This window comes from Lissotriton helveticus, chromosome 3_1 (genome assembly GCF_964261635.1).
Source record: "Lissotriton helveticus chromosome 3_1, aLisHel1.1, whole genome shotgun sequence".
Classification (NCBI taxonomy): Eukaryota; Metazoa; Chordata; class Amphibia; order Caudata; family Salamandridae; genus Lissotriton; species Lissotriton helveticus.
In genome coordinates, this window is record NC_136061.1 from 849,272,961 (window position 1) to 849,300,316 (window position 27,356).

Consider the following 27,356-nt stretch of genomic DNA (forward strand, 5'->3'; position numbering starts at 1 on the left):
CCCCCAATACAATTACATACTTGTCACTACCAATGTCATTTAGTAGGAGTTCAAGGTCCTTAACCACTTCAGGGCTCTTCCCCCCAGGTCGTCCCCTTGCATAGACATTAATTAGATATAAATCCCGAGCGTTTGTCCTACTCAGTTTTAAGCCTTGGAGATCATCATTCAAAATCGAAAGCTCTTGTGGCCTAAAGCTCAAAGATTGTCGAACCCAAATTACAAGCCCCCCAGACGGGCGTCCCTTTTGACCTTTATGTGCTGGTTTAAAAAAGTTCAAATATCCCAAGCGAAGTAGTGCATCAATTGCCCAACTTTCTTGAAAAACAATAACATCATATTGCTCAACAAAAGCCCCCCAGTCATTCCCAACCATTTCCCCCTTTAACCCTGCAATATTCCATGACAATATCCTAAGAAAATTTGCGGGCTCATCCAAAGTTTCAACCGGAAGAGTAACCGGTAAATTGACAACCCCCCCACTTAATGATGTAGGCAAACTCACTGTACATTCATCCACCACCCTAATATCATTGGAAATATTCCTCAAATGATCATCCAGAGTACCATCTTCTCTAATTCCCGGTAAATCAATTTCATTAACAGGCACCTGTATGCAAGATGAGTGGGGGGATAAAACACCAATTGGCGAACAAGACCCTCCAGGATTTTTGACCACCAACCCACTATTGAGTCAATCCACTCCATCCAACCTGCTTAATGGAGCAAATCGATTTGAAAGATGGGACAGAAACAATGGGTGTATAGCCACCTCAGAAGGATATGTCTCTGGGCCCATTACTATGGGGGAAAAAGTTGCGGGGCAAGATTAAGTTTTGGGTAGAAATATAGTAGGGACAAGGTCTGAATGTCACCAATTCTACCAAATCTCGGTTCTCTGCTAATAAATTCAGCAACCCATGGCTCTCTAAAACTGATGACAATACAATCCCCTTCTAGATCTTTTTTACTATATCCCACCCAGTCTACTCTCCTAACATTGAGTATAGCTGCCCTAGAGGAAGGTGGGAGAGGTCGGTTCTTGTTTAGCCAAAAATTTACTTTGTTAAATAGTTCGCTATAAGATTCACTTTTACCCTCTACCAGAGGGGCCACTCCGGATAGGATTATTGTATAAGGTAGTGATTCTGGTGGAAGATTCACCCACTGTTTATTTGCTGGAACAGGCTTCCTAGTCGAATTGGGTTGGACTAGTGGTCGAGAGGGTTTGGGTACAACTCTGGGGGTAGGGTGGAGATTATTAACCGTGGCAGCCTTACAAGGTATACTAGCAGCGGGGAACTGTGTTTTGACAGAGGTAGATATTTGCTTGGGTGCGCTAGAAGAAGAGGAAGCAGGTTTAGCCAATTTCCCTATATCCCCATTACTTGAGGGCTTTTGCGGAGGATGTATTAATGGGGGCACCTTGGGGGCTATGCATTGTAATAATTTATCCGATATGCCCACTTTTTTTCTTATTAATGTTTCCATAAGATCCATTTTATCATTTAAAAGCCTTGTTCTTTCAAAAAGGGGTAGGAGAAGTGATTTAATCAGCTCAATTTTTTCTAAAAAAGTAGCCTCTGTACCATAATCTGTAGGGGTGTTGTTCCCAAGAGGATCTAAAAACCTGGCAGTGGAAGTAAATTGTGCAGGGGCAGTGGAGAACTGTCGTTCGTTTATTACCCTCTATGTGTAGAATCCTCTCGTTTCCTTTTGCTCGACTTGTGAATGGGCGAATTCTCCAAGGATAGGGATCGGGAGTTACAATTTGAACCTGGTATATCACTGAAAGAGGCCTGATGTTCAGAGTCAATATCAATATTTTCTAAAATACGGGGAAGTGGACTACCTTCCGACGTATAGTCAGGGTCCGTATTATTAGAACCCTCCACCAACTCCGCCTCTTGACTAGCAGGGATAGGGTCCATATCTATAGCATTGGAAACAATATCAGACATTTGTGGTAAGGGGACCGGAGAAACAGCATTACGAATTGGCCCTAATGAAGAGTGCTTACCCGTGACCAAATCCAATGATAAGCGCTTTTCAGCGAGTGCAATTTCCTTTTCAAGGACACAAGTGGTACGCTGAAAGAACTGATCTATGGTACCTGTAAAAACCCCATTTGATGTAGAAACCTGCACTTGTCTAACTTTACCAGAGCGGAGAGGCATTTTGAGAAGGTATAGGTAATGAACCACACCCTAATGGATACACAAGATATACAAAATAAACTGTAAATGGTGAACTAACGAACCCTATTTACCCGATTACTTCCAGCAACAGTCGGTAGGGAAGGAATGAAGGGGGGGTAGCCCGGCCTGGCCTCAATCGGCCTCGGACGGCCGCAGATGGCCCCACCCTTGTCCCGGGCTTCTCCCGGTCACTCCCGCGCGCTCCCGCACAGCGGGATTACGAGAGTCAATAATTAGGACTGTGGGTAAAGGGGAGGAGCAGTCGGGGAGAGCGGCCCAGGTGCTGGTAATCTGGGCTGGCGGGCGCTCCTGGGAAGTGTAGTCCCAGTCCAGCGCTCGCACTCGCTCGCAGCCCTGCTTCACACACACGCCTCCTCCAAAGATACCGGCAAGGTCCGTGAGCACCAACTAAGTACCCCCCACGAAGCGGGACCCGCGGAGCGGGTTCCGCGAGAGGTAGAGTTAAGAACAAAGCACAATCCCAGGAATGTCGGTAAAAAGCAGCAGAGCGTCCCACTGAGAATCTGAGGGCTGGGGTTTTTAAAATGCTCGAAGGTGGGGAGGAGCAGTCAGGGAGAGCGGCCCAGGTGCTGGTAATCTGGGCTGGCGGGCGCTCCTGGGAAGTGTAGTCCCAGTCCAGCGCTCGCACTCGCTCGCAGCCCTGCTTCACACACACTCCTCCTCCAAAGATACCGGCAAGGTCCGTGAGCACCAACGAAGTACCCCCCACGAAGCGGGACCCGCGGAGCGGGTTCCGCGAGAGGTAGAGTTAAGAACAAAGCACAATCCCAGGAATGTCGGTAAAAAGCAGCAGTAATTTTTCAGGTTTCCATACAAATCAACTCCATACCTAACTCCATACTTTAAAAAAATTCAGAGAAAAACAGTCAGTGGATACCTATGGAGAGAAATGAAGTGATTGGTTACCAGGTAAGTACTCTGTCTTTGGGTTTAGTTTCTGAGGTTAGAATAAGGGTTCCCCCAAGGTCGTGGATGCGCACTCAAAACACCCTCCGCGACACTAGGGCGTAAGGGTGCAGAGTGCGGACGCCCAATGTTATCCAAAATTTGGACTCCGGTTGGTGACCTTACGAGCAGACCACTGGGTTGTGGGAGCAGTGCTCCTGGTGTTAAGCTCAGGGCAAAGAGGGATCAGAGTTGGCACCCAAAGTAAACCCGCAGTGGCTACTGGGTGCAGGGTGCTGTTTTGGCTTCGGATGCCCGGTTGGTTTCAATGGGTACTCTCCGGTTTCAACAAAGACTGCAGGCTCGGGGACTATCTTCTGGAGGCGGCCACCAGTTGGAGAGGTAAGTTGGGATGCTGGGACACAGGCGGTTAGGCCACCAAGGCCGTGTGGCTTCGGGTGCAGTGGTGTCTTAAGGTGTTTGATTTCTCTTATCAGCTCCGGTCGAGGGGATCCTCCAGAAAGAGGCTGGGGGATTCGAGGCAGGTCGGGTATCTCCAGATTTCGGGGTAGGATCGCCGAGGAGACCTCCCTGTGGTGTTGGGCCATTTGAACTTTGGCCGTGGGCGACCGGCACGGAGTGCTGCAGACTCGTGGATTTGGTCGGAGTCAGTCTCTGGGTGAACAAATCCAGTGTTCACAGGAGACCATCTTTTCTTTGGAAGGCAGGGCAGGTCCTCTGGGTTCTTGAGGTTACTGGCTGCAAGACACACCGGAGTTTCGCTTCTGCAGGTTCGAGGTGGGCGACGGGCCAGTAGGGCTGGAGCCAAGTCGGTGGGCATCTGCTTCAACATGGCTGTTCGGTCCTTCTTGGTCGTTTCTTGTCTGAGGAGGTATGGTTCTAGATTTAGAAGTGTTGCAGGTAATTAAAGGTTGGGACCAATGGGTCCCTTCCTTGGTGTGGGTACTCCTCCTATTACGCCACCCTCCAGTGGGAGGGGGCATATGCCTCTCTCTGGTTGGCTGGGTCCCTGTGAGAAAGTGCCCTCTTTCTTGTATGGTATGCCCCCACGTTTTGCTGAATTGCTGATGTGCTTGACTGAGTGTGCCCCTGGGCTCCTGCCAATCAGGTACCCAGGGCCTGTGTTCCTGCACTGAAGCCTAAACCCATTTGGCATCTCTCACCACATGTCAGCCCCTGGTAAATGGTACCATAGGTACCCAGGACACCGTGACCAGAGAAGGCCTCTAAGGGCTGCAGCACTTATTGTGCCACCCTTAGAGGCCCTGTGCCCTGAAACACATACACTGCCTTTGCAGGCTGTGTCTTGGTGCAAAACAAAATAAGAGTCGACATGGCACATATCCATGTGCCATGCTCACCAAACACTGCCCTGGCATACATCAGTCACCCCTCTAGCTGGGTGCCCTATGCCAGTGGTGAGTGTACAGGTCCATGTGCCCTGTACCCCTACAGTAACCAGGTCCATTCTTGGGCCCTGTAGGTGCTGGGAGGTTGTCATTAAGAACTCCACAGCACCATAATGGCTACACTGAAGACTAAGAAGTTTGGTATCAAACTTCTCCGCACATTAAACCCACCCTGATGCCAGTGTGGGATTTAATGTAAAATGCACAACAGAGGGCATCTTAGAGATGCCCCCTGAAACTCAACCAACTCCCAGTGACCTGAATGAGTGGCTGCGTAGGCTGCCACCACCAGACATGTTTCTGGACCCCTGGGTCAAGAGCCTGCTGCTCTCGGGGGCTTAAATCAATGCACATCCTGGGACGAGGTGCCAAGCTTTCTCCCCCAGGATGGGCAGGATTCACAAAAGAGAAGCTTCAAAGGCATACCGCCTTTGTGAGCCTCTCCAGACCACTTGCTATACTCTGTCCCCACTCTGGTCCCCATTGGTTCTACCCCCCAATTTGGGTGGGAGACCTGCGGGAAAAACAAAGTGAGGAAAGGAGGTGTGACCACCTCTGCCAACTCCCCCCCTTAGGTGGGGGAGGCAAGGTGAAGCACAACCTTAAATCCCCGCCATCTTGAGGATGGGGGACCCAGCCAACCAGGGACCTTCTCCTGCCCCCCTCCCACTGGAGAGTGGCAGGAAAGGGGATGTACCCACCCCAGGGAAGGGACCCATTGGTCCCTGACCCTTACCTACCTGTAATGGCCCTAAATTTAGTATTTAGGCCCACCCTGAATCTTCCTTCCTCCTATCCAGCAACAACAAAAGGACGAGAAGCCGTGCAGAGCTAACAAGCGGACGACTCCCACTGACTTGGCCTCAGCCCTACAGGCCTGTCTCCCCTCGAACCTGCTCCTGCGAAACCCCGGCGTGTCCAGCGGCCAGCAACCTCAAAAACCCCAGAGGACCTGCCTTCATTCACTTTCCAAGCTGTTTCTCCCGTGAACACCAGACTTGTTGAAACTGCAGCTTCTGGTGCCAGCCAGGAACCGGGAATCCACCACTCTGTTCACTCAAAACACGGGCCTGGCTCGGCGGGGGCAAACGCCACGAGGAGGTCCCCCCGGCAATCCTGACCTGAGATCCAGTGACCCCTGACCTGCCTCAAGCCAACACCTGCAGCCTCAATCCAGAGAGCCCCCCAACCAGAGCGAGTAAGAAAATTCGACGTCCAAAGGCACCCCTGCACCAGACGCCCCACGGCCTCGTGTGCACAACCCAGGGGTGCCTAACCATCCCTCAACCTACCCCTTGAAGTTGTCACTCCTGAGAGAGCCTAGTCCCCGAGCCTGCAGTGTTTTTGTCCTGTAGAATCTACATTGAAATCAACAGGGCACCCGTCCTCAAAACAGCACCCTGCACCCGGCTGCCCTAGCGACGCTGAGGGTGTCCCTTTTGTGCTAACATGGTCCCCAACTTGCCCTCAGCTTAACCCTGGGAGCTTAACCCTATGAGCTTTGCTCCCACAACCCTGTGGCTTGCTTGCCAGCCACCACCAACCGGAGCCCCCCTATCCTCCATGGGATAACATTGGGTCTCAACACTGTGCACCCGGCCGTCCGAGTGCCGATGAGGGTGCAACAGTGCATCACTGACCCTGGGAGACCCTGAGTCTAACCCCAGAATCCTAACTCAAAAGACAGATTACTTACCTTGAAACCGATAACTCATTTTCCTCATAGGATAACATTGGCACTTTTTCTCCCAAAAAGTTTCTAAGTGTCGACTTTTGAAAACTACAAATATTCCTTAAAAACCTGCCGATTGACCAAAACGCATTTTCTCAACTGTTTTCAGGAAATATCCCAGTGCTGAATCCAGGATCCAGCACTTAGTAACAAAGTAACGATAACGTAACTTACCTGCTAAGTGAATTTCCTCCCATTGGATAACATTAGTTATTCTATGTGAAAAAGTTTCCAAGTGTCAACTTTTGAAATGCAATAATATTCTTAAAAATCGTACCTTTAACCAAAACTCATTTACTCACCTGTTTTCTGGAAATGTCCCAGGGTTGAATCTAGGACCCTGTCATGTGTTAGCAAAAGCAATCTGAAAAGTAATTAACTGCATTTTACTTAAAAAGCCCATTCAATTGAATGTACTATACCTGCAATGTGTTGCACACTGGTTTCTTAGAACTGTAACCAAAACCAGTACAAGTTACACTGCTATTTTGAACTGTTCATACAAGTAATTTTACTATTGTATTTTTATGCTTACCTGCACCAGGCTTGCTTGGTTCTGGAAATAAAACAGCATATTTTTTTTATACAAAACCATTGGCCTTGAGTTCAGTTCTTGTGTGTGAGACCATTTGCTTTCTGTGTACATCAAATGCTTTACACTGTCCTCTGATACTGCCTTACTGTTCACCAAGCTACTACTTTAGAGAGTAAGGTTCTATCTAACTTTAACCTCTGCCAAACCTTTGGAGACCCTTGAACGCTATACACACTGTACCTCACTTTGGTGCAGTATATATAGAGCCAGTTTCTTACAGCCCCCCCCCCCTCCCTGCAAGATAGCGGTGACTGAGTAGCTTCACCCAGCCTCCCCCACCTGTGTGGGGTTAGCAAAGGTGGGCACACCTCCCTTCCTCATTTTGGTTTTTCCACCGGTTCTCTCGCCCAAGTGGGGGTCAGAACCGATGAGGACCAGTTGCGGGAAGCAGCAAAAGGCCTAGGTAAAAGGCGTATCCAAGCTCACAAAGGCAGTAAGGCTTTGAAGCTTATCCTTCGGGGACCCTGCCCATCCTAGGGAAGGAGGCTTGACACCTCGTTCCAGGATATGCATGGTTTCAGATCCTTCCATCCGTGTGAGTTTAATGTGCTGTGAAGTTTGCTACCAAACTGCCCAGTTTTCAGTAAAGCCATTACGATACTGTGAAATTCGTAATGACCAACTCCCAGCACCATATACTATTAATGGCATTACTGCATTTACAATGTCTAAAGAATTGGCATAGACACTGTAAGGGTACAGGGCTCATGTACCTGTACCCTCAACACTGGTATAGTGCACCCAGCTAGAGGGGTGGCTGACCTATGCCAGGGCAGTGGGTTGTAGGCATGGCATACAGGGATGTGTGCCATGTCGACTCTTCACTTTGTTCTGCACCAAAACACGCACCCTACAAAGGCAGTGTGTGTAAAAAGGTACAGGCCTTTAAGGGTGGCACAATAAGTGCTGCAGTCCTTAGAGGCCTTCCCTGGTCACAGTTCCCCGTGTGCCTCTTCTGGTACCATTTACCAGGGTCTGACCCGTAGCCAGAGTGCTAATTGGGTTTTGTTTTTAATGCAGTTTTAGGAAAAGAACATAGGCCCTGGGTACCTGTTTGGCAGGAGCCCAGGGCTCACTTGCATCAAAGTGCATCAGCAGTTCATCAAAAAGTGGGGGTAACCATGCACAAAGAGGGCACTTTCTTACTGTACGGCTCCAGGTGGTCCTAGAGTCCTCTCACTTGGTGGGGGGACAGGTCTGACTTTCAGGAGCACATGGTCCTCTTGATAGACCGGACTTTGCGTTTTCTGTGCCCTGCAGGGAAGTAGCTTCTCTACTCCAAGGGAGATTGCTGGCAATTTCTGAAGGTCTGAAAGTCTCCAGGGGTTCTTGGCAGTTGCTCTGCTGTAGGACGAGTCACTGCTCACGATTGTAGAGAATGGTGCAGGCAATGTTTGACGCCTAAAGTCCACAGCAGTCCTCAGTTCTCCCTTCACTTGCTGCTCTACTTTTTTCTCTTCTTAATCTGTCTAATCTAAGTTCCTGGTGTCAGGTGTGCCACTGTACTCGAAAGTTGGGGCGTCTTAAGGAGTGACCTGTAGTAGCCAATGGGCTACTTACCTTTGGAGTGTCTGCACCCCCTTTTTATGACCACATCCTGTGGGGAGTAATGTAGGAAGCTGGCTCTGCACACTATACCATACTTTGGTATAGTGTGTACAGAGTCCAGTGGATCTGAAAAGGCTTACAGAGGTAAAAGTAGATCATACCTTACACAATTTGTAGTAGAAATGATTACACACACTGAAACTGAACTCTGACCAATTGTTTTGTAAAAAAAATTCTTAGTTGCAATTAATTTTTAGAACCAAGCAGGACTTGGTGCAGGTAAGTAAAATAGTACTTTTCATGAATAATGCAGTTGAATTCAGTTAGCTTTGTGAAAAGGTAGGTCAAGTGTTCCGAAACGGTTGAAATTACTTTGCAGTTACTTTAAATACATTGTGATGACTTTTTAGATTACTTTTTCGACTCACTGTGGTATGCCTAGATATCACACTGGGACATTCCCTAGATAAAAGATATAAAACGTTTTGTGAAAACTGTTTTACCTGTTTCCATACAAACACCCTGAACACTTTGAAGTTTTTCAGAGGACCACAGTCCATGCAGTCCTATGGAGGAAAGTGAGGCTTTTTGCAGGTAAGTAAACTATCTTTGGGTGTGGGAGCAAAGCTCTTCGGGTTCAGCTCAGGGCTAACACAAGGTGCACCCACAGCGGCACAAGGGCGGCCGGGTACAGAGTGCTGATTTGGCATTGGGTGCCCTATTTTCAATGGGAGTTGCCAGTTGCTGTAGGTTCAGATCAGGAAGTCTTCCAGGAGGAACCAACATCGTGGCAGGTAAGTTGGAGGGCTCGGGGATGGCTGGATGCGGGGGTGCCTTTTAAGGTCTGATTTCACATTACTGGGTCACTCACTGGGGTAGGAGGGAGGAGGGAGAGTCTCTGTGCAGAGGCTGCTGGTGGCATCAGAGTCCTGGAGAGGGCAACCTACGGTGTACTCCGACTCTGGAGCGCGGGGGACCTCGCAGGGACCGGTGGGCCACTCTGATTCGGGCCGTTGGTGTCTGGTGCGAAGGTGGTTCTAGGTTTCGGGTTTTTGTCCTCCGATTTGGATTCTTTCTATGCTTCTTTTGAACAGAGCTGCTGTTCACAGGAGATCCAGTCTTTCTTGAAGGCAGTCAGTCCTCCCAGGTGTTCTGGAGGTTACTCGCTGCAAGACGAGGTGATTTTTGACGCAGGACCTCTGAAAACTGCAGACGGGTCAGTAGGGATGTGGCCAAGTCAGTTCTTCTCTGCAGTCTCCTCTGCTGGTCACCTTCTTTCGTCCTTAGTAGATTGCGTGAATCTTCCTTCTAGATTTAGGACTGCCCCTAAATACTATATTTAGGGAGCACTTTAGGGGTCTCTAGGTAGTAGCTAATGAGCTACTGACATTAGTGTGACTACACCCTTGGTGTGCTCACCCATGTGGGGGAGTGGGCAAAATCCTTAATCGTGATTGGCAAGTGCCTACCATCTGCAACTTGGACAGGCACTGGAGAGTGGGCTTCACATTGCCTCCCCCACCTAAGAGTTGGGGTTGACAGAGGTGGGCACAGTTTCTGGGCTGCTTTAATATTTCCCGCCTGTTCTTCTGCCGAGAAGGGGGTGAGAGAGGAAGGGGGCTTGCTCCTGACAGCAAGTGAGGCTTTGGGTCATGGTACAAAGGAGGCAGGGCCTTCAAACTCACCAGCCACAGATGGCTCTTCCTGACCTGGGAGAGGTGCGACCACCTGTGCCCAGGAAAGGCTTTGTCTCTGGGCCCAGAAAGCATAGGCTCCCACCCTGGGGGTTCAGAATTGTCTTGTGGTGGCAGGCTGATGTTTACCAGTCAGGGAACCCACCAGAGGCTGGTCGCTTTTCAGGGGGTATCTCTAAGATGCCCTCTGAATTGTATAATCCCACACTGGCTTCAGTGTGGGTTTATTATGCTGGGAAGTTTGCTACCAAACTTCCCAGAATTCAGTAAAGCAATTATGGTGCTGTAGAGTTTGTAATGAGAAACCCCCATATACTCTTTATGGCTTAACTGCACTTACAATGTTTAAGAATGGACTTAGACACTATAGGGGTACAGTGCTAATGCAACTGTACCCTCCCCAGTGTTATCCTGCACCCAGCTAGAGGAGTATCTTACCTATACCATAGGCAGTGGGTTGCAGGCTTGGAACACAGGTAGGTGTGCCATGTCGACTCTTCGCTTTTCTCTGCTCCAAAACACACATCCTGCAATGGCAGTGTGTTAAGGTACAGGACCTCTAAGGGTGGCACGATATTGGCAGGGATCCAGGGCGCATCAAGTCAAAGTACATCAGAAAACTGGCAAAAAGTGAGAGGGTTACTGCAAAAGAAACCCACTTTCCTACAAATCGGCATAACCCTGACCCAGAGAGCCTAAGTCGGCCAAAACTAAGATTGTGGATTTCTACAATTTGTGTCCACATCAGGTAGCCTACCTTAGGATTGGAACTAGCCTGAGGGGGCGGACATGCTTCCCGACTAGCTACTGTTTCCACCTGTCCTGGTGCCAAGTGGGTCTGGGGCAGGGCGTGGCATTTCCCCTGTCTGGGGAAGCCCTGGGTCTCATATTAAAAGCGGCAGAGGCCTTAGAAGCCTCCTGCCTTGATATACTGATCACTTAGACATCCTGCTTGGAGATGACAACACCTCTGGCCAGAGCAGGCATTGTTTCTGCCCTCAGAGCAGGGGCTCTCCTGCAGGGGGTCAGCGGCCGCTCTGTGGTGCCAAGCTGGTCTACACTAGTAGTTGGTAGGTTTTTAGGGGGGCACCTTTAAGGTGCATGTATTAATCAATCCATCACTGGAATCAGTTGGGTTTAATAATACGATACCTTTGATACAAAACATCTCTAGATTCATTGAAGCGCACATGTTGCTGGGGAACTCTTAAATAAACGTGTCCAGCACATGTACTCAAAAATGGCTTTCCTGTTCACTTGTAATATCTAAGAATCAACTTGGACATCACGGGGTTATATCTGCTCGTGCAGTTATGTCCACACATGTAGTATAGTGCACCCTGCTTTAGGGCTCGAGGCCTGCTATAGGGGTCCTGTACCTAAATTGCATGCATGACTCCAGGCATGGCACACAGGAGTTGTGCAATGTCATGTCTTCACTTTTCTCTGCACTGTGGCATGCAGCCTGCAATGGCAGGTTGCAAGTTGGTGCTGAGGGATCCCTTAGATTTGCACAATACATGCTGCAGCACTTAGGAACCCTCTTTAACCTCTTGGCTCTAGGGACCAGTGCTACCATTTGCTAGGAAGTTACAAAGGGGGCTAAAGGTATTACCAAGTGGGGGAACAATTGTACAGTTGTAGTGAAAGATCTGGCACTGCGGGCTTCGATAGCAGGAACCCAGTGCAATTCTGTCGTCTGCTTCCGCAACGGACAAAGTGTGGGTAACTGTCAAAAGGGACGCTTTTCTACTGTATCCATGGTACTCTATAGGTTGTATTAAGAAGTAAGTACAATACATTTTATTGACTAACATTAAGTTGACAAGTGCTAGGATTCTGATCTGCAGGTTCTATTTCTACAGTCGTAATAGTAACCTATTAACTAATCTTGATGCCTAATAAATGCATTATAATGGCTACATAACTGATCTGTAGCATTATATAAATATTGCTTTTAGTTCAGTTCCCGTGTCCCAGTGTTCACTCTACATAGTGCCGACACTGAATTTGACACATGTAGGCTTTAATGTAGGAGTGGTGCCTTGTTTAGGTTGTAGAATGGAATTAATTTCCCACCTGCAATATACCTTTAAGGCATTGCTGTGATAGTAAGCTACTTTTCATTGAAAACCAATTTAAACCAAATACCTTATCTTGATTCAGTGTCTGCCACCGCTTTCTACCGTGCACAGCCTGTCATAGAGTTCATGTGTGAAGTGTTGGACGTTCAAAACATCAACGAACAGACTAAGCCTCTCACAGACTCGCAGCGTGTCAAGTTCACCAAAGAAATAAGAGGTATTTGATCTGTTCCATAAGCGGTCTTCATTTTTAAACATGTAAACCAGTTTATATTTGTTCAGTTTTCTTTTTTCTCATTGGTATGGTGAACATTGAAAATTTACTATGATCCGTTTTCTTTTTTTTTTTTTTTTTTTTTTTTTTTTAAAATGGGACCGCTGTTAAGGTGCATCTTAAATAGCATCTTTTAGCGTCGTTATTGAGAAACTGTGGTGATCGTTGAGGGGGCTGAAACCCTTCTAAAGCAACAGCCAAGCCTGTCGGGGTGAACCACAAAGTCACTTAACCTGTGCTTAACTTTCTGGTAGCTTGCCACAAAAGCAGTCGGGCTTGATTTGGAGGCAATATGTAAGTTATCTATGCAGCACACAAACTGTAATAAAAGGAAAATACCAGACAAGAAAAGTTCCACACAAATCTAGAAAAATGGAGTAAAATTTTAATAAAGACCAAAACCAGAAAAGTCCAATCAGTAGAACAAGAGAAACAATTTTAAAGGTTGAAGTAAAAGTAGCGCCAGGAAGCAGAGCGTGAACTGTGTTCACTGGCCGTGCTAGACTGGGGCAAAATCACAAGTGCAAACTGATCAAGATGTAAAGCAGGTCCGATACAGGGACCAGGTTAGTTTAACTGAAAGTTTCCTTTTCAAAGTCTGGTATGCAGAGTTCAAAGCTTTAGAATTTCACAGGAGGAGCTCAACGGATGACAGCCGAAAGTCCAGGACCTGGGAAGGCATGTCTTAGGGACCAGGAACTCCCTTCAGCAGAGGTTAGCAGTTCCAGTTGCGCCAGTGGCATAGGGTCAGCTGGATAATTATAGCGAGTGCTCAAACTTGTGTGTTCCAGTTGGTTCAGAACGGGAGGTCAGCCAACTGACCCTTGGAGCTACTTTGGTAGTCTGGGTTCGAGGAGATGGTCTGAGAAACAAGGTATGGCAGTCTTTTCAAGAACATGGCAGGCTTTGTGCAGCAGGGCAGTCTTCTGGTAGCAGCAGCCCTTGTTGCACTAAAAGGATGGACAGAATGCTGTACAAATCAAACATTCACCCGTCAAGAGATGTGGGTTAAATCTATCTTTTACTAACCATGCCACCCAGTTGGGACCCAGCCATTTGCAAATCTGTTTTGAGCTTGCTCCTCATGGGAACAGTCCAGCCCAAACTGCCAAGTCATGTCTTCCCTGGATATAAAAACAACCGATTTTATTCTAGATATGTGACTGCGATGAATGTTTGATTCGTTCAGCATTCTGTCCATCTGTTCTTTTTGCAACTTTCGAATTGTGACATTTTCAGAATTGACTAAAAATTCAAGTTAAATTGCATTTCACTAGAGACCAAACATGAAATTTTTACCTATTCCTAAGCAAAAGTCATCATTTACTAAATTTAATAAGGTAACCCAATGTTAAACAATGGGAGCTGTAGGCCTTGCAGTATCAAACTAATTTGATTATTTCACTCCCAGGACATATAAAGTTAAAAGTATATGTCCAATCTTTAAAATATAATGCACCCTGGGCCGTTTAGGGCCTAGCTTAGGGGTGACTTATAAGTATTAAAAAGGAAGGTTTAGGCCAAGCAAAGAGTTTATTTTGCCAAGTCGAAATGGCAGGTTACAATTGCACACACAGGCTGCAACGGCATGCCTGAGAGATGTTTATAAAGGCTACTTAAGAGGGTGGCACAATAAGTGCTGAATTTGTGCTAGAAGGATTTAATTTACAGGTCCTGGGTACATGTTGTACTAGGGACATGGAAGAAAATAAAGGTGCAAATTGGGTGCAAGTCAATTTTACCATGTTTAAAGTAGAGCGCACAGGCACTTTAGTACTGGTTAGCAATGGGAAAAGGGGCAGTGTCCTAAGTCAACAAAATGTGTTCAGAAAACAGGAGGAGCAAAGGCAAATTTTGAGGTGACCCTGCAGAAAGTGCCAAGCTAACAGCTTTATTTAGGAGGTAGAACATACAATCTATCACATTTAGTCTGCAACCACAAGTGTGCTTCCTACCCAGACACTAAGCCAGAGAAGCTTCACCCTCCTGGCCCTGATAATCCATTTTGGGGCACCTGCTGGGACTGGAAAGCTTAATCATATGTTGGGAAAGTATTCCACAAATGTATGTTTAAACAAAAACTGTACAAGGAATCCTAACTGCGCTGCTGCTCCTTGTGTGAGAATGACTCACTGTTAAGGCGTTTTAGATCAATTTAAGTGCAAGCAGATGTCTGGACACCCACTACTCAAAGTGCCTACATTGTCAGTGTGATGCCACCCTGGTGCTTGATTGCCCAAGACCTAAATAAAATAAAGATGTGGGGAATTTTTATACCCCCCCCGCCAACCTTTGTGTGATGCCATGTTGATTTAGGGGATTTGTCCGGAGTCTGTTTTAACCAATGTCTGTTATCCAGCTTAATTGTATTTTATTTATGTACCTATGAGCTAGGAATGATCTGTCCAAGAATGTAAGCCTTTGAACTTCCTGTTATGTACATTTAATAGAAGGTTCGAGGCATATGGGCTGCAGATGGTACATTTATGAATAGATCGCCATCTGGTGTTGGGCTCGGATGATTGCACTTGTTTTTCTCCTGGAGAAGTCTGTGGTCACGGGATTGATGACTCCTCCTTTGGGTGCTAGTGCGCATGGGCATCGGCTCCATCCTTAGATTGTTTTTTTCCGCCATCGGGTTCGGATGAGGATCGAAGCGCTCCGGACCGACTTCAACAAAGGTTATATTCGGAGCGTATTCCATTTCCAATTCGACGGTATTGTTATCGAACGCGGCTACACTTCCATTTCGACGCGTTCCGACGTCAACAACAAGAATTCCAACTGCTACGTCGACGAGACCAAGAAGACCATCTCGACGTAGTCCAGCCCGGAGTCCATGGAAACGACTCCTATTAATTAATTGGACATTTTTTGAATGGGCAGCAAAATACCACAAGGTAGAGCTACATGCAGAACCTCAAATAGAGGATTTCCTGTTAGAAACACTACCTGCTGCACAAAGAACATCAGGGACACTACCAATGCTTAAGGGCCTCCTCAATCACACATCAGAGATATTCAAAGACCCGGTGAGGGCTAGGGTATTAAACCCAAGAATTGATAAAAAATATAAGGCAGCTCCAAAAGACCCAATATTTATCAAGTGACAAATTCCTCTAGACTCGCTAGTGGTCACAAACGCTCGCAAGAGAGAAAATTCTTTAACTACGGGAGAAGCTCCACCTCCTGACAAAGAGTTAAAGCTAATAGATGCCTCCGGCAAGAGAGTAGCATCACAAGCGGCAAACAGCTGGCGCATAGCTAATACGCAAGCGCTACTTGCAGGGTATGACAGAGCTCATTATGATAAATTAGAAAAACTCATCACGCACCTACCTAAGGAACACCAAAAGAGGGCAGATCAACTCATACAGGAAGGAAAGATAATAACTAATACTTCCATTAAGTGCGCCCTAGATGCAGCAGACACTGCAGCAAGATCCATAAACACAAGCATCATGCTAAGGAGACATGCATGGCTTAGAGTTTCAGGGTTCAAACAAGAGGTACAAACCTCATTATTGAACCAACCTTTTGATGAGAAAACACTTTTCGGCTCAGGGACAGATGAGGCCTTAGAAAAGATGAAAAAAGATACGGAAACGGCTAAATCAATGGGAGCATTGCAACAGCCAACTCAAAGAGGTTCCTTTCGTAGGTCCACCTATAGAGGAGGATCCAAAAATACAGGTACAAGCCAGCAACCAACCTCTTTTACACCGACATCACCCAGGGGTAATTCTAGAGGTAACTACAGAGGTAACAACAACAAGGGTAGAGGTCGCGGAAACAATAACAACCGCAACTCTCCAACCCCAAAGCAGTGACTTCATACAGCTCCCCCCAGACCATACAACACCGGTCGGGGGACGCATATCACAGTTCCTACCCGTCTGGGAAAACATCACATCAGACAGGTGGGTGAGACAAATTATCCAACATGGTTATTGCCTGGAACTCACAGCTACCCCACCAAACATCCCCTCCAAACAGCGTCCAATGAGACCAGATCACCTGACACTGTTGAAACAATATTTACAACAAGGGGTGGTGAGGGACAGAGTCTCTGAATTAAGCAGAATACTCTCACCCAGTCAAGAGATCAGGGCTAGATCCAACACCGTTTTTTAGCTCATTGCACCATCCCAGTTTCAGAACCTGGCTGTATGCAAATTAGTCTGTCCCTGGCCCAGTGCATCATGGGAACAGGGCAGACCAGACTACAAAAGCCAATTCTTACACTGGGAAGGAAACAAGCTTCCGGGGACCGGTTTCTGGCATTACAGCCGTCTTCGGCCCGGCTTGCTTGAATCCTGATGGTGCAATGAGCAAGGGACTCATGTCTGAGTATACCCTTCCACGCTGAGATGAGATGTGAGTCCCTTGCTCATTGCACCATCAGGATTCAAGCAAGCCGGGCCGAAGACGGCTGAAATGCCAGAAACCGGTCCCCGGAAGCTTGTTTCCTTCCCAGTGTAAGAATTGGCTTTTGTAGTCTGGTCTGCCCTGTTCCCATGATGCACTGGGCCAGGGACAGACTAATTTGCATACAGCCAGGTTCTGAAACTGGGATGGTGCAATGAGCTAAAAAACGGTGTTGGATCTAGCCCTGATCTCTTGACTGGGTGAGAGTACTCTGCTTAATTCAGAGACTCTGTCCATCACCACCCCTTGTTGTAAATAATTTTGTCCACCCTAAGCGTGGAAGGGTATGCTCAGATGTGAGTCCCTTGCTCATTGCACCATCAGGATTCAAGCAAGCCGGGCCGAAGACGGCTGAAATGCCAGAAACCGGTCCCCGGAAGCTTGTTTCCTTCCCAGTGTAAGAATTGGCTTTTGTAGTCTGGTCTGCCCTGTTCCCATGATGCACTGGGCCAGGGACAGACTAATTTGCATACAGCCAGGTTCTGAAACTGGGATGGTGCAATGAGCTAAAAAACGGTGTTGGATCTAGCCCTGATCTCTTGACTGGGTGAGAGTACTCTGCTTAATTCAGAGACTCTGTCCATCACCACCCCTTGTTGTAAATAATACTGTTGAAACAAGACGTACTATCCCTACTAGAAAAGCATGCCATAGAGAAGGTTCCACAACACCAACAAGGAACAGGAGTATACTCCCTATACTTCCTGATCCCCAAAAAAGACGGGTCTCTAAGACCAATACTAGACCTAAGACCTCTCAATGCATACATAAATTCGGAACATTTCCACATGGTCACGCTCCAACAAGTACTTTCTTTTACTGAAGAAAGGGGACTTTCTTTCTACACTGGATCTAAAAGACGCTTACTTTCATATCTCCATTCACAAAGCCCACAGGACATACCTCCGGTTTGTGATAGAAGGACAACATTATCAGTTCAAAGTCCTTCCGTTTGGTGTCACAACGGCACCAAGGGTGTTCACAAAATGCCTAGCAGTGGTTGCAGCTCACCTAAGAAGACAACAAATACATGTATTCCCCTACTTGGACGACTGGCTAATAAAAGCCAAGTCACAAGAAGAATGTCTTCAAAACACACAAGACAATTCAGCTGCTACACCAGCTAGGGTTTATGGTGAACTATACAAAGTCACACCTGCAACCAAGCAACGTTCAACAATATCTAGGGGCTACTATAGACACAGAAAAAGCCAAAGTATACCCCAATCCAGTCAGAATCCAAACAATGCTTACAGTCATTCAAAGATTCCAACCACAACACTCACTAACAGCGCGAGTGTTCATGCAACTATTAGGGATGATGTCATCATGCATACTGCTAATACCATATGCAAAACTACAGATGCGTCCGCTACAAGAATGCTTAGCGACACAGTGGAATCAGGCTCAAGGACAGATTACAGATCTGGTGTTGGTAGACGACCGCACACACCGCTCTCTGAAGTGGTGGAACACAACAAACATTGCCAAGGGGCGGTCGTTCCTAGAACCAATTCCACAGGTGATAATAACAGCGGATGCATCGCTCACCGGATGGGGAGCGCATATGGAGAAATATACAGTACAAGGAAGATGGAGTGTGCAGGAGAAAAGACTGCACATCAATCATCTAGAACTACTAGCAGTGTTCCTAGCACTGAAAGCCTTTCCAAATGCATGTTATCAACAAAGCAGTCATGATCAGAACAGACAACATGACTGCAATGTATTATATTCAAAAACAGGGGGGGGACGCACTCTCTCCAACTATCCAGACTAGCGCAGGAAATCTGGAGATGGGCCATTCCTCAAAACATCTATCTATTAGCCGAACACCTACCAGGAGTTCAAAATCCGATAGCAGACATCTTAAGCAGACAGTCAGAACAAATACACGAATGGGAACTGCATCAACAAATACTGCAGCCATTCTTCCAAAGATGGGGACAACCAGAGATAGATCTCTTTGCCACTCATCAGAACGCAAAATGCCAAAGCTTCGCATCCAGGTACCCACACCACCTGTCGCAGGGCAATGCGTTATGGATAAATTGGTCCAACAAATTTGCATACGCTTTTCCCCCTCTCCCACTAATCCCATTAGTGGTCCGAAAGCTGCAACAACACTCAATGACCATGATACTAGTAGCACCCACGTGGGCTCGACAACCGTGGTTCACCACGCTCCTGCAACTCTCACAGGTGCCACACCAAAAGCTAAGAATTTTACCCATGCACCTTACACAGAACCATGGAGAAATAATGCACCCAGATCCCAAACAACTGAACCTAGCGATCTGGCTCCTGAAATCTACCCCCAAATTGTATGGAGATCATTAAGCAAGCGAGACGTCCCACCACCAGAGCATGCTACGCAGCTAAGTGGAAGAGGTTTGCGCTATACTGTACCAGTAATAACATCAACCCTCTGGACGTATCAACAAAAGAGATTATTTGCTATTTACTACACTTACAGCAATGTAATCTTGCGTACACATCTATCAGAGTACATCTAGCAGCTATAGCAGCGTACCTACAAAACAGGCAACACCTATCCCGGTTTAGAGTGCCAGCAATCAAAGCCTTCATGGAAGGCCTTAAAAGAGTCATTCCACCAAGATTACCACCTTCCCCGGTCTGGAATCTCAACATAGTACTCACCAGACTAATGGGACCACCTTTTGAACCTATGCATAGGTGTGAAATACAATTCCTTACATGGAAGGTGGCCTTCCTTATAGCCATTACCTCCCTCAGGAGAGTAAGCGAATTACAGGCATTGACCATACAAGAACCATTCCTACAGTTACACCAGAATAAAGTGGTTTTCAGAACAAACCCAAAGTTCTTGCCTAAAGTAATTTCAGCATTTCACATCAATCAACCAGTGGAACTACCAGTCTTTTTCCCAAAACCACAGACTGTAGCAGAAAGGGCCCTACACACATTAGATGTCAAAAGGGCAATATTGTACTACATTGAAAGAACACAAAACTTCAGGAAAACGAAACAACTATTTGTAGCGTTTTCCCCAACACATAAGGGCAATGCTATCTCTAAAGCGGGCATCGCCTGATGGGATTGTAAGATGTATACAAATATGTTACATAAAAGCAAAGAGAACGTTCGCTGTTCCTCCTAGAGCTCATTCTACACGTAAGCTAGGAGCATCTATGGCATTCTTAGGAAACATTCCCCTAGATGACATATGCAGAGCAGCAACTTGGTCTACACCACATACCTTCACAAAACACTACTGTGTTGATGTGTAGGCTACACAACAAGCAAGAGTGGGCCAAGCTGTATAAAAAACTTTATTTCAAACGGTTGCGACAGACACGGGTGACCACCGCTAGGGAGGTAACTGCTGTATAATCTATTCATAAATGTACCATCTGCAGCCCATATGCCTCGAACGGAATATGCTACTTTCCAGTATGCATCTGTTCTTGGCATAGAGGGCTGCAGAGTGGTACATGCCCTCCCTGCCTCCCTGGAAACCTGTGTCTGTCCCAACATTATCTTATTTAGATACACTTACATGGGCATCACTTTCTGTATTCTACTACACTACTCCATCTAACCCTACTATGGCAAAACAATCTAAGGATGGAGCCGATGCCCATGCGCACTAGCACCCAAAGGAGGAGTCATCGATCCCGTGACCACAAAGACTTCTCCAGGAGAAAAACAAGTGCAATTATCCGAGCCCAACACCAGATGGCGATCTATTCATAAATGTACCACTCTGCAGCCCTCTATGCCAAGAACAGATGCATACTGGTAAGTAGCATATTCCTTCCATTACCTACTGAGGGGACTAACCTAAATAACCATGGCATCCTGCAGGTCTGAAAGTGGAGGTGACCCACTGTGGGCAAATGAAGAGGAAGTACAGAGTCTGCAATGTCACCAGACGTCCTGCCAGCCACCAGACGTGAGTATTGTTTGTATTCGCAATGCATGGAAGGTTGGAGGCTATCTTTGGTATGTGACAAATGCCACAGTGTTCTGTAGGATACACGATGTCCGTGTTTAAGCTTTCTTTCTCAAGGGGCAAATCCGATGCAGTCTGACTTATTACCTCAAGAAGTAGTCTTGTCTCCAAAGTTCTTTCTCAGGTATGCTTGTCCGGACTAATTGCCCTACAGTTTATTCTCTGTTTTTGTGGTATGTCTGCTGTCCAGGTTTGGCACCAGCATAAACCCACAGGGATATAACCACATCAGAAAAGACTATTCTAGTTTCCAGTAGCGGTGCCTGCCTGTGACCACAGTATAGAAGCAAGCTAGTCTGTTTCCAGTCTGCCTCTGGAATACAATTTCAAAGTCTTATTTCATTGGATAGAGGTCCATGTTCTAATCAAATTATGGTTTGGGGGAGATTTGAGGTAGAATGTTGCTTGATGCATTTTAAATACATTTTCAATAATGCTTTTTGGTGCTAAAAGTATTACCATTATGGTGACCTACTCTTAAATAAATGAAGGTATATGAAATAAACAATCAGCCAATGGCCCTTCACTGATTTCTTGGGGGGAAAAAGGGTAGCTTTCCTATTCCACAACATTTGTTCAAGTATCCGAAGTGTGACAATATTTTGACTTTTTTCCTGCAGGTTTCCATTGCAGCTTGAGAATGGGCAGGCCATGGAGTGCACTGTAGCACAGTACTTTAAGCAGAAGTACAACTTACAGCTGAAATACCCCCATCTTCCTTGTCTACAGGTGGGACAGGAGCAGAAGCACACTTATTTGCCACTGGAGGTAATACCTGCACTATATATAGCGCGCACAATACTAACTGGATCAAGGGCACCACCTTAATTACTGCTTTCTTTTGCAGCAGGGTGAGGACTCGCTTATAAATGTAATTCCCAATATTTGACTCCATTATTTGTACAATGATTAAGTTTGTCGGAAAGCAGATAGTCCACCTTAAAGTAACTAAATTGTATAAGCCTGAAAAGGGCAGTTGTGGATAGGAGTAGTTTGGCATCTACCAAACCTTGGTAATTAAGTTAAAGGTTGCTCCCTTCCCATAATATGGGCCTCCTGTGGCATTCTCTATTTTCTTCACCACAGTTTAACTCCCCATCCCTCCCCCACATACTTTTTTAATGTCTTGCTTATAAAGGTGCTTTTGTACAATGGGAGTCTTCTTTGGGAGACTTATTTGTTCCTTTGGATTCTAGACTTTTAAATCTAGCTTACACCTCTATAGTCATCAGTTTTACTCACTGAAGCCCGTGTTTGCTATGTAGCAACTTAGCCTCTTATTCTTAGAAGCAGTCCAGTTTTCCTCGTTGCAGTACCTTTAAGAACTGCTGTATTATCACTGATTGTTGCCTTAACGCAGTATAGCACTCCTCATACACTTTTCGCCAAGCTTACTATGCAGTTATTCGGCTTAGCCCGTACAATCTGGCCTCACTGGTGGAAAAGGTCTGGATGACTAGATCTCTGCCATTAAATGCCTGATTAACACTGCTATTGAAACTGCACACTACCTCCCCCACCCCCCGCTATCTGCAGCCACTCTAAAATATTTGTGTTGATCCTCATGGGGTATTCCTACAAGTGGAATAATCTATCATGGCTAAGTGACCAATATATGTCCAAAGTAAGGAAGTTGGCATTCCAAGAAGCTCCTGGAGCTTGGGTAACAGCAATTTTCTGCATGCTACTGCTTATTTTTTTTTCTCCAACATTGGATCTTGTATATAGTCCCATCTTTTATATAGCTACATTCTTGAATCATTCCCTGTTGGCAGCCTGGGAATCCCAGGTACATTAAAATATCAGTTTGCAGTGTAAAAATATACAACTTAGTGTAAAATGGTCATATGCCAGAAACCATGTTTAGTAAAAATCCACCTCATTTCAAAGAACCCAAACTTCAGCCATTGAGTTGGAAGCTTAAGCACTCCTACTCTCCCTAGAGTCCACCATAGCTCAGATTTGTACAGTCTGTGGTGTGTGAGGGAGTCCTCGGTCAGATTTCTGCTCTAACCTTTCAGTGAACCGAAAATTAATTTAATTTTTCCTCTTCCTTTGATTTGAACCAGACTTTTCTTCGTGTCTTTTGTACCGTGAACTGTTTTTAGGTAAAAAGCTTGTTTCAATTTCCGGGCCAGGGTGATATTTGGTCTGACAAGCAACTGTCACTATGGCTGACAAAGGCAATATCTTTTTTTTTTATCTTGTGGCAGTAAGAAGATTTACACTGATGACCCACACACAGTGTATTTATTCTTTTTATCCTAAATATAAGTCAGTGGATTGCACCATTTGTGGTTTCTCCACTAGGACTCAAGAACCGAGAAAAGAGGTTGGCAATATTTCGGATGAATAAAGAATTTTCCTCCTTTCAAAGGAGGTGCGCCCTCTACTGGGAAAGCTTCCGTGAGAAGCGCCCCACCCCAAAAACGCACTTCCGTGAAGCTGGCGCACAAGAGCCTTGTACAGTTTCCAGAGCATGATTTATTAGGTACAGCGATTGCAGCCAACTCCTCTGCTGGCAGACCAGAGTCTAAGTGCTACAGAGACTCTCCTTTGACAATAAAGTAACAGATCTTCAAAGGAATCCTCAACAAGACAGCGGACATCGAAGACCTTAACTCCTTTGCAGGGTGCTGGGTTTTTGTTGCAGTAGCACTCACACACTATCTTCCCCTGGAATTTGATGCAACTTTTACTGAAGAGTACTGGGTTCCTGCTGACCAGGTCCCCAGTACCAGTGTTCTTGCCCAAATCTGTACAATTGCTTCCCCTCTGTTGGCAAAACCTATAGAACCCTCTAAGTCCCTACCTAGTAAATCATACCACTGGCACCTAAGCGTGGAGAGGTGTGGCGACGCGGCCAGGGCGACTGACGCTGGAATCTGGGGATCACGGTTCGATCCCCGGCTCCGGCGGCAGATTAGCCCAGCACCATGTGACTCTGGGCAATAGCTCGCTTAATCTTCCCGACGGCCCCCAGCGCCTAGAGACCCTTACGGGTGATTGTGCGCTTTACAAATGTGGACTTTAAGCCCGAGGTACTGAAGACTGTCCCGAAGGGCTGCAGCACAAATTTTGCCATCCTAAGGGATCACTCACCAAGCACACGCAAGAATGCCATTGCAGGCTACTTGTCTTGGTGCAAACAAGTGAAAACACAACATGTCCCACACCATTGTGTGCCATGTCCCCTAACACTTCATGTAATATTTGTAAGCCGCCCTTACAGCAGGCCTAGCAGCCCTGAGGCAGGGTGCTGAATACTACATGTGAGGGCATACCTGTGCCAGTCAGTCCTATTACTGTCAGTACAAGTGACCAGGGAAGCCATTTAAAAACATTCTGGACATTGGTGAAAACTAGTTCGCCAGCTACACGATGGCCTCACTGAAGATAGGGATGTTTTGTTTCCAATATCTTGTATTGATAACCCCCACACTGATCCTACTGATTTACCAATACATGAAGTCAAAGGGGACCTTAGAGGTGCCCCCTGAAAACATAACAGTCTCTGGGGTGCTCGCTGATTGGTTTCTGCCAGCCTGCCACCCGAGACACTGTTCTGACCACTTAACTGAGCCTTTGCTTCCAGGAGACCCACCTGTCTTGGAAGAGAGTATCAACACCCCCCAACCACCTGATTAGCCTTACTAGTCTGGCAAGCTTCAAATAGCTGCCACCTTTGAAATGCAAATCTGGCTTCCCTCACAGGAGAGGAATCTGACCTGCTTTGTCCAGAGCCCCCTTGGCATATGGACAGGTGGGCAAATTAGCTAGTCAGGTAGGCATGTCACCTCCCCAATTGGCTACTCCCCATATGCGGTCAATCATGACCAACTACTGTCCCAGATTTGAGTTCGGTATCTGCAGGCTAACACATCAATGGTTTGCGTCCTTCCTGACCGGTCCATCATAAAGGGTCCAACTGGTTGACCGGATGTCTAGCATCGGGGCACGAATGTGGAGTCCCCCAGGGTTTGCGCTGTCCCCCCTTATCTTCAACATCTATCTCCGGCCACTGGTGGCCCTCTGGCCCGCATGGACTGCGAGGTGCTCAACTATGCTGATACACAAATAATCCTCCAGGTTGACAACTCCGCTCATGCAAGTGTGCATAATATACTTAGGTATACGGTTAACTGGATGTTAATGTTAACTGGTATTTGTATAGTGCATAATCGCCAGCAGGTCTCTTAGCGCTTTAGAGAGAGTAGTCAGAGCTGCAAGCGATACCATAACAGTGCAGGGACCGGGAGCTAAACAGTGTCTAAGGCTTCTCTAAACAGGACTGTTTTGAGCTGCTTCCTGAATGGGAGGAGTGTGGATTCCTTGCAAAGGTGTTCAGGCAGTTGGTTCCATAGTTGTGGGACCATTACAGAGAAACCTCTGCCCTCCTTTGGATGCAGTATTGCAAAGTGGAAGGGCTAGGCGACAGGCCTCGGCAGATAGCAGTATACGGGCTGGAACATAGTTCTTAATGTAGGCTGGGGTTCGCCCATAGATTGCTTTGTGGGCAATGCAGAAGCCTTTACATTTTGCTCTCTACCCGATGGGAAGCCCGTGCACCTTACCCAGCAGCGGGGTAGCGTTAGACCGTGGGAGCCTGTAAATCATCTTAGCTGCATCGTTCAGTACCACCTGTAGTTTAAGTTTCTGGGGGAGGCCGATATGTAAGGCATTGCCATAATCCAGCCTCCAGACAATAGTGGGCGACCCAATTGTCTGTAATGAGGTGGTTGAAAGGAGGGGGACTAGTTTCCGCAACTGCCTCATGAGACCTGTACATGTGCTGACCACTGAAGTGACCTGGAAAGCTTGGGAGTCAATTTTTATGCCCAGACTTTTCACAACCGGCACTGGTGTGGGGGTAACTAAAGCCTAGCTCCTGTGGCCAGTAAAGGTCACTCCAGGGGTTGCTTCTGGTGGGGATGACAAGGACCTCCTTTTTGTTTTTTAATCTGGATTAATTTTTAGTGAATTGACGGTCATCCAATTCACTGTAAATCGGAGAATGTTTTGAGCCAGATCATGTGCGTAAGAGGAGTTGTCAATATGGAGGATGAGTTGGGTGTCATCTGCATAATTGAAGACTCTGCAGTCCCAGCTGGCTAGGGCTGCCACCCGCGGATGTAAGTATATATTGAAAAGGAGTGGGGACAGAGCCGAGCCTTGGGGACACCACAGGTAAGGATGCCACTGTCCGATACCTGCTCACCCAACTGAATACACTGGGACCTGCATGATGAGAAGGATTCTAGCCAGCACTGTGCCAACCTGCAGATACCCACAGCAGTGAGTCTGGCCAACAGTTGTGCGTGGCCGACCGTATCGAACGCTGCTGATGGGTCTAGTAAGATCAGGGCGCTCAGTTTTTTGTTGTCAGCCAGAATTCTGACCTTATAGAGTACTGACAGGATCACCAACTATGTACTGTGGTGGGCTCTAAAACCTGCCTGTTGCCCCTGGAGTAGGTGATGTTCCTCCAGGAAAGCCAAGAGGGTTTTAAGGACCTGATCCACAACTTTGGCCAGGAAGAGAAGCTGGGAGATAGGCCTATAGTTTTTGGGGTTAGCAACGTCTGCCCCTGATTTCTTTAACGGGGGATAACTCTGGCCTCCATGTTAGAGGGCAAGTAGCCAGACTCCAAGGAGTTGTTTAATCGAGTGAGGATCTGCCTTTCCATCCCAGGAAGGGCCATTTGGAAGATCCTGGAAGGGCAGGGAACTGCAGGGGAGCCCGACTTGGTCCGATTCATCAATGATGTCAGAGAGGTTGAGTCTAAGTTGGGAAAGGTGGTAAGTACCTTACAGGGGGGGGGGAGGGGCTTGGAGCTGAACCAGGGAGCTCTGATTAATAAATATGTTCTCAATCTCGGAGAGAATGTCCCTGACCTTCTGGAAAAAAGGATTGAAAAGCATTGCAGTCAATGTGTTTGGCTATCAATTTCTGCTCAGACTTTTGGCTAAGTTCTTTCAGTATTCTGAAAGTTTCTTGTTTGCCGCAACTAAGATTCTTGTCTCATAATACTCTACTTTCCTGGTCATAATAGATTTTTTGTATGAGGTGAGTAAAGTTTTGTAGCTTGGCTGGGTCATACGCTTTGCGCCAGTCTCTCGGCTTGGGGGAGTTTTTGCTTCCTTTCCCTCAAGATCTCCTTAAACCATGGTGCTCCCTATTCCTTATCTCAAACTCCGTCTCTCCGCTCTGGTGCCACTTGATCTATAGCTGCACACAGAGTACCAGTGAGGGCTTCACTTTCCTGGTCCAGATTTCCTATCTCAATTCTTTTTTTGGGGGGGGAAGAGAGCCAGAGTAGGGTGTCCACCAGGTTCACTGCCTCAATTTCTTTTCCTTTCCAGCTTCGCACCTTTTTAGGTTTTGCCTGGCGAAAGCTGCGCTCTGCGCACCTTTTTCGCGCAGGCGAAAACCTGATGAGAACTGTAGTGGGGTTTGGGTCGGCCCTCGTC

General features: G+C 46.8%; 1 protein-coding gene across 4 annotated transcripts in view; it reads left to right on the top strand.

The window, feature by feature from the left end:
• Positions 1–27,356, top strand: part of AGO4 (argonaute RISC component 4) — a 601,932-nt gene that overhangs the window by 189,923 nt on the left and 384,653 nt on the right. For 3 of the 4 annotated variants that reach the window (XM_078681164.1, XM_078681161.1, XM_078681163.1), the window contains exons 6-8: positions 12,270–12,404; positions 20,739–20,826; positions 21,507–21,654. In XM_078681164.1, the coding sequence (XP_078537290.1) occupies positions 12,270–12,404; positions 20,739–20,826; positions 21,507–21,654 (371 nt within the window). The remainder of the gene's footprint in view (positions 1–12,269; positions 12,405–20,738; positions 20,827–21,506; positions 21,655–27,356) is intronic. The other variant, XM_078681162.1, reaches the window with a different exon arrangement.